Consider the following 11,090-nt stretch of genomic DNA (forward strand, 5'->3'; position numbering starts at 1 on the left):
TGTGTGTGTGTTTTTATGTTTCCCTGAACTACAAAGGGTGACTGCAGCTCATCCTGAAAAAAATTACTTTTTAAAACAGGATTCAGTCATGGGCTTCCCATTCCTAATGCTTTGGTTTTAGTGGAATCCTATGAGATGTCCCAGCCAGGTCTCCCTGTGGGTCACTGAAAGACCAGGACTGTGACCATCTCTCCGAGCAGAGAATCGAATCAGAAGTCCACCAGCAAAAGGCACAGGAGAGAGAAGGACTCTCTTCACTGGTCAATACTGACCTTTTCAGTATATTTTTAATTTGTGCTCTCCACATCTCACAGAAACATACTCTCCCATTTTATTCCAGTAAAAGGACATGTAGAAAAGCAAAGCATTACAAGAAAGAGGGAGACACACACAATAGCCATTCTCTGCATTCAGAGAGAGTTGTCTCAGATGAGGGAAGGGTACTGATGGAGGGTGTTGAAGTTGACATCTTCAGAGAATCAGAAGAACAACATCAGAAAGAGGTAGGGGGTGATAGGAAGGGTTGGGGACTGCTTTGAAGGAGGAAAGCAAGATATAGTAATTAAGGTCCTGAATTAAAGTAAAAGGGGGAGCTGGGAGAATGGATTAATCTACTAGAATTTTCCTTTTTTTTTCTTACCTATCCTCTGCAAAGTGTCCTTAGGTACATCTTGCACTGTAATCCATCCTGCTCATTTAGAAGGATATAGATCATCCAAATACAATCACCACCCATTTTCTTGTGCAATCAAGGAAAACCCCCCAGGCTTTGAGTTACAGGAAGCTCTGAAGTTGTGTAACCTCTACAAAATTATATTGACATGTCACAGCTCTGCAAAGATGGCCTGGGATCACTTTTTCGTCTTGCCCAGCTTTTCCCAGGATGGAAGCTGAGGGAAAGGCTGCAGGCCAGGTGAGCTGTACTGATGGAGGCAGCATCCCGCTCCTCCATGTTTTCTTTCAACAGGGCTTGAGCCCTGCTTTCCACTGCAAAAGGGTCAGGGGTGGCCGGAGCACAGTGCTCCCTCTTCCAGTGCAATTGGTCCATATCTTATACCTTGCTTTACTTAACAGTTGTAGCTATGTAGTGAGAAAAGCAGCTCTTCCTCTCCTTGGAAGAGGAATGACTCAGTCAACCAAGAAACCTGGACATTGCTCATCTACTGGACCAGTGCAAGAGCTGAAATCAAATCTCCTCCATCCCTGGATCAGCAGTCACTAGGCTTCATGTAGTCTTCATGGAGTGGGGCTCTGCAGCCCGAGCCCTGCAGCAGCTCAGAGGAGATAACTGCCTTGGTCTTTCTGGCCTTCCTCTACTATCTTCACAAATCTCCAGCACGCAAGATTTGTATCCTCTTTCCCCAGCTGTGCCAAGTTATAAGCAGAGTTCCACGTAAAATCTGTGTTACAAACCTCAGTCTGGTTTTGTCCTCAGGACCTCGCATCTGACATAGGCTCAGGCTCTACAGTTTGGACACTGAAAGCCAAGTGTTCAATTTTAAACTTGGAAACAGACTTTTGGAGATCTTCAGGTGCCTAAAGATTCAGAGAACATCGCTCTAGAAACAAGGGCAGAAATAAAGTTTTATTCTCAAAGCTAAAGTCTCAGGTACACTACAGTTTCCCTCACCTCTGCCCTATCATAGGTCATCACACAGACAAGCAGGAGGCAGTGACATGAGGGAAGGAAAACAATAGAAATACTTCAGCAAGCTATTCTGGAAACACCCTAACAAAGAGCTGTACTTAATTAGATGTAGGCAATACTGGTGGATAGGTGTGTCTTGGTTAATAAACTTGTGAGGCTTCTGCATTTGTCCAAGTGAGATGAGAAAGACAAAATGACAACGATGCATCAGTGGCAGGGTTTGAAGCATACAGCCCAGTTAATATCAAAGCAGGGCAGGGAATAGAAACAACTTCAGGAACAGAAAATCCAGGAGATTAAGAGATAAGCAGAAAGGGTAGTAATTTCTATCACATATTTGGCCACAAGGATAGAATAGTGAAAGTAGTGTGCTTTCAGCTTCAGAAGCACACACGGTTTGCATTTTGATTAAATTGGCTGCAGGTGTGATGTTGCTTATGGGACTCACTTGTAATAATAAGAAAAAAAATCTGGCATTTTGGTGCTTTAAATAGGCTTTAGGCAATATAAGAGCACTGTTCATAAGGAATTTGTCTAATGCACAGTTGTCCTATGTGGTTTAGGGCAGATATTTCTGTTAAAGTTTTTCTAGAGCTGATGTGATCCCAGTTTGAATGGTTCTCAGTGCTCAGGACACCCCAGTTGATTTTGCTTTGGTGGAACCTCAGCTATATGCAATGTTCCTATTAGTCCTAGGCAAAACTGAGGACTGAGGACAAGACTTCCCTGTTTCGTGACAGCTATGACCATGGGATAATGTAAGCCAGAGAAATAAGCCAAGGAGGTTATCCAGTCTGTGTCAAAGGAACAGCTATACTATAAAAACTCAAAAGCAGTAGCTAAGCTTCAACTGCAGGTTGTATGTGTGAAGCTTTCTCTGCTTAGGACATCTCGGGTGAAATAAGCAGCATGCAGCTGGACCAGCTCTTCTGATGTTATAAACATCTGGTGGTTCTAAATCCACATCTCCTGGAGGCAGACAATTAGTTTTCACTTTTGACCAGAGGAGGAAACATTTCTCCCTCTTCTGAGAAAAGCCTGAAAATGTAACTTAACAACACCCTAAAAAACCAAGAACATTATGGAAAAGGAACTGTATCTCTTCCTTGTTTAGATCTCATACAAACTCCCAGTTCTTACCATATGGCATTCATGATACTCAGAACAGAACCTTATACTGTAAGCAGCCGCAAAAATAAACTGTAGGTCTCCAGCGGCCTCTGAGAAAGGCCATGGGACACACGTGCTCCTCCTACGGAAAGGCTACCTCCTTTCTACATCAAGTGAGAGAACCCCTGCAGCCACCTGGTAGTGCAGAGTCAGGGCAGACTTGAGGTCCTCGTGCTCTGCCCGGCACGCAGCAGGGCTACGAGCTAGTTTGTCATTTGGCTCCTATCCATGCCCAATATGAACAATAGAAGTGCTTAAAAACTAGTCATCTGGCTGACTTTTGTTTTAAGAAAGTATTCCAAGGTATTTCTAAAGTAAAGAGGTGTCTTGCTTGCAGCAGCTATAAAACCAACTAGGTGCACAGCACTGAGTTTTAATTTCTAGAGTTTTAACAAGTCAAAGTTACCTGACCAGAAAAGCAAGCCCCAAAACTGAGAAACCTCAGAGAGGGCTTTCAGGCAGGAAGCTCTATCAGCAAAATGGTATTTGGCTCTCTTTCAAAACCTGGGCATGTTCTAAGCCTCTGGCTTATGCACCTTTGTACAGTTAGGTGTGCACACTCAGAAGAGGAGAGGTGTTCCTGTTATCACTCTTACATTCTCTCTTACACATGCGCACAGATCATTAGCGGATGATCTCAGATCCAAATGCAGGCGAGATAGTAGCTCTTCAGCCTGCTACTGGGCAAGAAATCCAACCTGGCCTCACAAACAAGAATCTAGCTCTTGTAAAAGGTGATTCACCTGCACACAGAATCAACTGCCTGCTCTCCCAGCCCGGCCTGCATAGTTATTCATGAAGCAACTTCTGATCGTGTTGGCTGTATTTTCAGTGGTCGGTAAGTCCTGATTTCTCCTTTCCTAACACTGATAGCAGTTGTTTCTGTTTGATCCTGTAGGATGGGAAGTAGTTCAATTATGTTTACTGAAAAAAGACCTAAAGAATGAGCTATTGTCTCAGGTTGTTCAAAAGCTCTTTTCTGAGTTGCTCTCTCCCTTTAATATTTCCCAAGTCTTGTTGGTGTGCTCAGTGCTTTAAGGATTAGTAGGGAGAAGAAAAGATTCCTTCACTTCAAAGTGTTTGCCGCTGATGTGTTACAACCCAAATCCTACAGGAGTGAAGGACATTCACTAACTTCAGGGGGCTTTGGATCAGTCCCCCTGTGTCTTAAGCAGAGTTGCAAATGAATACAAGAATAGCCCTGGTTTTAAAGGAGGTACAGACAAATAACGTGTCCCTAAAAGCCATTTAATCCTACTCCAGATGTGGCAAACTCACTCCTGAGTGAATCAAGGATAGACTTGCTAAGTTTTCAAATGCCAGCTTTCCAGCAAGCAACCTTATCATTCAACTGCTTTTGTGTCCGTGACCTTATACTGTAGGGAAGGTGCCTTCAGAAACTTCTGAAACAGAGGCACTTTCACGCTGTGAAATATCCTGGTTTTTTCCTGCCCACACTTGACTGTGCTTGTGTTATGCTGCTTTGCATAACCGTGTTTAAGTCTGGATAAGGTGGGAAGGTGGAGATTTCCCACTTCGGATATGATCGGATTATTGGTGACTAGTTTTCATGGTGTCCAGACCCGGAAACCCACCCAGCTGGAGGGAAAGTTTGGAGCAAGGATCCAGGAGCTGGTGTGGTTTAGTCCCTGTTCTACCACAACTGCTGAATGCAAACTTGTCCAAGCCACCCCCATTCTGGTCCCCAGTTTTCCCATCTGTAAAACTTTTACTTGCTTATCTTACCATTTTGTCACGGAGGGCCCTCATTGATTTTGAGTGTCCGTTTACAAGCACCATAATGGGACTGTTCATTTTCAGCAAGTGCCAGCTGAAGCCCATGCAAGTTCAAGATGTTTATCAATACTGCAAACCACGAGTTGTGTAATGTACGAATTATTTATCTTTGAGGATGTGCCTATAATTTGAATTTACAAAGCTTATTAATTCTGAAGGTTACTCTCCAAGCCACAAGGTCTTGTTCGAATCAGCCTTGAGAAAGTTTTGCACTGTGTATTCTCCTGACAGGACAGAGCCAGAGCCAAGTCTCTAGGACACTCTTCTGCAATGCCTGCTCATAGGCAGTTTGCTGCAGGTGGACCATGGTGGTATTCTGCTCTACAGAGGCAGCCTAGACCAGGGGCATGTTTTTCAGGAGCCATTGACATTTCTGTTTACCAAAGCCTGAACCCATCGTCTGTGGGAAAGAGGCACAGGGCTCAGAGGGCAGGGAGCTGAGTGACTTGTTTGCCTTCACCCTGGCACACCCAGATCAGAGTCCAAGCGTCAGGTCTTTGCATGTCGCTCTGTACAGGCAGCCTCCATCCAATAAAACATGGAGCATGAGTGGTTAATAGCAGTCATATCTTCAATGCTGTGAAACAGACCTCAGCTTATTAATTCCCTGAGTATGGGCCAAAAGCAGAGATATTCATAGACATGAATCTTGCCTTGAAAACAGATTGTTGTTCTTAGTTTTCCAGCCATTTAATTGCTTTAGAAGAAACCTGATAAGCAACTTAAAGATTCTCTTTGAGTGTCTGAGTTCTGGAAGGCTTTCTGTAAAAATCCCTGACTTAAATTTCTTTGGGATGAGTCAACAATCTGCAAGGTGTATACAGTGATACCTGCACGGTTTGAATTCCTGTTCAAGCTTCTGCTTTGCAGCCCATCTCTAGCAATCTGGAATTGGCATGCCTGATATTTCTGTTCACTAAAAGGCTGAGCAGCATTGGACCTATATTCACCTGGAGGCTGAGGTGAAAGAATATGCATTTTAATACTAGTTTCTTTGCTCCCCTAGGCGTTGTGACTACAGAGGGGTCATCATGTCTGAAACGTGCAGCATTTTCTTCTACAAACTTTGAGAACATCCTGACATGGGAAACGGAAGCAGATATTCCCCTTGGCACTGTGTTTGATGTTCAATATAAACAGTATGTGAAGTTTGCTTCTTTTGGGAGTTCTGTTGTTCTTAGGGCAACTGTTCTCAAGGACAGAAGGGCCAAGAAAGAAAAGTAGATGTTGCTGTTTCTGCTGCTTGTTTTACTGTTACAAATATGGTTCTGCTTAGACAAGAACTCAATAAAGGACAGGATTATTTAAACTGGTAGATGGTGCTCAGTTAAGCAAATCCTTTTACATCTTGGGTTCCAGCTTTACTCTATTACTGAGCTACTCTCTGCCTTCAGCAACTTCCTTCTCTCTATTCTGTAGTTTCTTCACCTGTAAAACAGGTAATAACAATTGTCTTCCTCTGGTTCAGTCACTAGACCCAAGAGAAATCAAACCAACGCTACACAACAGCTTTATTGCCTTTGAGTAAGTCTGCAAACTCTGCAGCGAACTTGCACGCAATCAGTCAGAGCTGGGCAAAGAACCCCGGAATCACTGACTTGCAGGACACTCCTGTGCATGCCTTGAAATAAACTGCACTTCCTCAATGCAATATCTGTACAGAAACCATCCACTGGAACGGATTAAGGGCTGCAGTCCAGGGGAACTTTCTCTGCCATTACATTCCCTGCCACTTCCTAATTGCAATGCTGAATTTAAAAGCTACAAAGAGTTAGCAAAACAGCCTGTTTGGATCATTCTGGAGAAGGGTTTTATTGCATCTGTTCTACCAAACAGACTAAAAGGGTTTTTTGTCCTCAGGTATGGAGAAAAATCCTGGCTCAACAAGCGTGAGTGCCAGAGTATCACGCAGCCTTTCTGCAATCTCACTCGTGAAACAGAAAACTTCACGGAGCCTTACTACGCCAGGGTGAGGGCCACTGGCCGGAACTCCTGCTCCTCCAACTGGGTGTACTCAGAAAGATTTGAACCTAGAAAAGAAAGTACGTACTGCTGCTGAAATCTATTAATTCCTGGTTGCTAGGGATTAATTCCAAGTCTCACTGATGTTTAGGACAGCATTTCCTCTAATTTCAGTATTGCAAGACTCTGTGCTTTTGATAGGAAGGCAGTGAAGGCCTGAAGAAGGCTTGTTATTGGGCAGGGGGGCAAATGAGCAAATGGGCAGGGCTTTCCCTGAGGTCCAACACCAAAGTGCGATCAGAGGAGAAAAGGAAAAGCCTGATGTCCTTGAAGGAAGAGCTGCTATTAAGGCTGACAAGAGGCAGATGGAAAAAAGTAAGAGACGTGATGCTCAACCTGAGGGCAGCCAGTAATACAGTCACAGAAGCTGAAATGTGAACTCCTGAAAATCAGGATAAGCAACCAGACCAATGGATATTTAATGCTCCCAACCCCTAAGCGAGCTCTACTGCAGACATACAACATAGCCTTTGGCAATTCTCTTGTTGGCTCTGTGACTAAAATTTTCCCACTGCATATTTGTCAATAATTCAAGGTGGCATTAGCAGTCAGTGGTTATGAAAAGCCTTCAGATCAGTGCATGGAATAAGCTATGAAAGAGCCATAAGGTGTTTTGATCATTAAACGTCCACTTTTCATCGCAGCGTAAGCATTAGCACCCACAGTGAGGTGATTCTATCCCCCGGAACCATCCTTTTCAGTTTGATGTTTTCAAGCTCCAAGGCCTTGGAGGAATACAGAATGCTGCTTTTACATATGCTGTCACAGACAGGGTTAAACTTCTGCTTAAATGTTGAGTACTGCATATGCCTTCCACTGCAGATAAGTGTAGATACAAAAGAACTTAACTACTCTAAAGACAAAATCTGATGAAGGATGGGAACAGGAATTTAGGTAGCCATTAACTGAGTGCCCTGTGGTGGGGCTTCCCACTCATCGTGCACGCATGAGGGAGGATGTCCCTGCGCAGGGCAGCGAAGCAATGTGGAAGCGGTGAGAACTTCTAGGGACAAACACTTGCTAAAGCTGGCAGAACCCTGAGGGAAGATAGTATCTCCAGTTGCCTGATCTTTCCTATGCTCAGTGAAATATGGCTCAAATACTTCTTTGTATATAAACAAAAGTAATAAATTCCCATGTGTCTGGGGTGTATGAGATGTGTATAAGATGATCTGATAATGTATCAGCTTTAATCTTCACAACCAACACTTCCTGATCTGTCTTTTCTAGCTATTATTGGAGCACCAGAAGTGGAGTATATTCCTTATGTACGGTCCATAAAGTTTCTTATACGGGCCCCTTATACTCCACTGAGAGGTGAGGATGACCGCCAGCTAACCATAGAGGACATCTACAGCAAATTTGGTGCCGTTGATTATCACTTAACAATATTCAACCAAAGGACACACCAAAAGGTAAAGCACAGCCTCAGGCCACTAGCCACTGACTTTTGTGAATCACATTTCGCATACGATGGAGGAGGGCCTCAGAGCTTATACATGATGGATGAGATTTCTGATGTTCAAGGGGAGGTCTCAGAGTCTGTGACTCTCAGTAGACAGGAGGAACTTTAAGCATTCCTCTAAAATGCTGGAAAAGAAACTGGAGTTTGCCAGGATACTGTATAAGTAGCAAAAAGTAAAACTGCTGGTGAATAAAACAGAATGACTTCATTAGTTCAAGTCTTAAGGAACAGAAATGCAAAAATTAAATACAGTAACAGTAGAAAACAAATTATGTTTAGGATTCCATATACAGAGAATTATTACATTCCTATAACACCTTATTAGTAAATAAAATTTTATGTTGAATTTTGCAATCTGATTTGAAGACATTTTATGCATTTGATCTTTCTAAACTACAGAATTTGCCTTTATTTTAAATAGTGGACAAAGGATGAGCAAAACAAAGAATTTGAAGTTTTCAACTTGGACCCAGACACTGAATATAATGGAACAGTATACATACACCTCCTCCAGAGAAGTAGCAAAGCTCAAGTATTTTGGGTTAAAACGCTAGCAGGTGAGGCTGTTAACTCTGCTCATTTTAAAGCCCAGCTGAGATATTGGATACACAGAAGAGACTGATTTTCAGCTGTTATAAAATAACACGGTCTTGCTAAAGACATTGAAGCAACACTGGCTTTCCTAATTTAAAAATCTAGTCCTATGAGACTAGACCTACAACATAATTTAGCTAATCCCATGCAGTTTTTCTAATCCAACTCTCTGAAGCTGCATTTTCCACTTGTTCTCTCCCTCGCTTACCAGACAACACATGGCTTCTCTACTGTTTCGTGGCACTCGCATTCTGCACTGGACTGGTGTTTGCTGCGGTTAGCTATGTGATCTATAAATACGTCAAGAAACACAGCGCACAGCCTATGTCTTTGGTAAGTGTTCCTAAGACATTGCTGCAGATCTTTAAAATGCTTGGGACTATGTGCACGCACCGCAATAACATTGCTAATTGAGCAGGATGAATGAGCAGACATGAGCATTGCCTAGGCAATCATTGCAGACTACTGGCAGTTTAATCTGGTCATCCTGCTACAGGTAGTGAAGGTTTGTTACAGGGAGTTGTAAAGTAACACCGCAAAGACGCCTGCAGGTTTGAAGAATCTTGGTTATTCTATTAAAGGAAATAAACTGTGTATATTGTCCCTAGAGGAGAGCAGGGCTCTATACTAATATGATAGAACAGCTCTCAACATCACAGACCCTCAGATGTTCCCTTTCTTCTAAAATTTACAAAAGTTTTTTAAGATTCTGGTTTCCAATATTGAAATGATCCACTGGCAATTTGATTTACATATTTTAGGATTGCACGGTTGCCCTGATGCATAATGAGAGACATCTGTGTTCCTCTGAGGGGTCATTCCCCAGGAAAGAAAAAAAGAGTTCTTTTGCCAACAGAGCGGATCCCTGGTGGTCATTACTGGTGTCTCTCCAAAGGAAATTTTAAAGAATCTAAATCTTGAAAGTCACAGCTTCTTGTTATTAATTCATGTTTGTCTATCTACTTCAACAGGACTTCAGAGGGATTTCATCATTCCAGCCTCTTACACTGACAGTAGAACATATTATAAAGCCCATTAATTTAACCAAGCCTTCACTTCTCATCCCTGAAGTGCAGTTACCACAGATCAGCCAACATGCGGACAGAGCACCGGAGCCACCGTGGTCTTTCCGTCCACCAGAAACTGCCTATCAGCAACAGACAGATGTACGGACGTTTCAGCTGCCCACCCAGGCACCCTGCTTGGCAAGCACAGATCCTGCTGGTTACGCTCCTCAAATAGTTGAGCAAAGCGTTCCTACTGCCATGTCCAGCAAAACTCTGCCCCTGACCTATGGGGTGTGTGTCAAAGGCACAGACCATGTTGACAAGAAGAATTTGCAGCCAAACAAAATGCTAAAGGAAGTTTCTCCAGACAGTTTTATTGGTGGAAAGCTCATAATCCAGATGCTGGGCAAGAGCTACAGCCATTGGAATTACAAAGAACAGAAGCCAAACTTGGCATTGTGGAACAGCAGTGACACAAGAGAGTCAGTTCTTTTACAGGGGAGCCCTGAGCAAACACAGCAACTGCTGTTGCAGACTGATGGGATGGAAAGTAAAGTGCATGTATCCCAGCTGTCACTGCCTTTGCTGGAACAAGGAGGATGCTATAGACGACAGACAGCAGAACTGACACCAATATGGTCTTCAGTGAAAGCTGACGCGGACTATGCTCCAGAGAATGAATCGCTGTCATCAGCAGCCCTCCTTTTCTCAGTCAGTACTGGTAACGACTTCCCTGGAGAGAGCTACACAGAGCGGTGGATGTTGCCAGATTCATTCTTCCATTCTGCAAATAAATTGCGGTTCCCAGAGACTCAAGAAACAGAAACGTTAACAGCGGCAAAGGAGCTAAGCTGCACAAAACTGAATAATGTTGTCTCCCGAGACACTATCTCAGACCGGGACGACAGCATTCCTCTCACTATGTTGTTCAAAGATTTGGACTTAAAAGTACTGTGGGATCAGGATGAAAACACTGAATTTTATTAGAGTGACTTAATGATGTTAAAATTCAGATCATGTATGCTTGCATGAAATCGTAGCCTGCCCTGCAAACAGTGCAATGCAAATAAACACAGCTAATCTCGGATGTGTAAGCACAGCAGAGCTGTCAGACTGTTATTGTTCTCTCGCGGAGACTGGTACCTTTACAGATATAATTACTTCCTGGTATGCTGCAATACTGTATCTTTGCACTTAAAGCCTGGGCCTTTATTTCTTGTATATTCTTCAAATTTATTATGAATTGGACGACTTTAAAAGCTGAGTTAATATTCAAGTTCAAATTCCAGATCCAGTTTACTGAAAATTTAGCAAAATTTGCAAGAAAAACTATATTTGCTCTTTACCAACACCAAAGATCCAGGTGCAAGATACATCCACCCTTTGA

At 43.0% G+C, this 11,090-nt stretch overlaps 1 protein-coding gene across 2 annotated transcripts; it reads left to right on the forward strand.

Moving 5' to 3' along the window:
• The first annotated feature begins 3,374 nt into the window (after nucleotides 1-3,374).
• Nucleotides 3,375-10,801, forward strand: IL22RA1 (interleukin 22 receptor subunit alpha 1). 2 transcript variants are annotated; one of them, XM_075114793.1, is made up of 7 exons: nucleotides 3,375-3,656; nucleotides 5,622-5,754; nucleotides 6,476-6,657; nucleotides 7,868-8,052; nucleotides 8,524-8,659; nucleotides 8,908-9,029; nucleotides 9,668-10,801. In XM_075114793.1, the coding sequence occupies exons 1-7, from the start codon at nucleotides 3,614-3,616 to the stop codon at nucleotides 10,688-10,690; spliced, it is 1,824 nt and encodes a 607-aa protein (XP_074970894.1). In that variant the 5' UTR covers nucleotides 3,375-3,613; the 3' UTR covers nucleotides 10,691-10,801. The 2 variants fall into 2 exon arrangements, with proteins under 2 accessions (XP_074970894.1, XP_074970895.1); XM_075114794.1 differs by lacking the exons at nucleotides 3,375-3,656; nucleotides 6,476-6,657 and having other exon boundaries at nucleotides 5,671-5,754.
• The last annotated feature ends 289 nt before the right edge of the window (nucleotides 10,802-11,090 follow it).

This window comes from Phalacrocorax aristotelis, chromosome 20 (assembly GCF_949628215.1).
Source record: "Phalacrocorax aristotelis chromosome 20, bGulAri2.1, whole genome shotgun sequence".
In the NCBI taxonomy this organism is placed as follows: Eukaryota; Metazoa; Chordata; class Aves; order Suliformes; family Phalacrocoracidae; genus Phalacrocorax; species Phalacrocorax aristotelis.

What these genes read in the sequence shown, in the direction of transcription:
- IL22RA1 (XM_075114793.1), top strand. Translation starts at nt 3,614, where the DNA reads ATGAAGCAACTTCTGATCGTGTTGGCTGTATTTTCAGTGGTCG. An exon ending in GGCTGTATTTTCAGTGGTCG is followed by an intron (nt 3,657 to 5,621) that starts GTAAGTCCTGAT and finishes TTGCTCCCCTAG; the next exon opens with GCGTTGTGACTACAGAGGGG. An exon ending in GCGCACAGCCTATGTCTTTG is followed by an intron (nt 9,030 to 9,667) that starts GTAAGTGTTCCT and finishes CTACTTCAACAG; the next exon opens with GACTTCAGAGGGATTTCATC.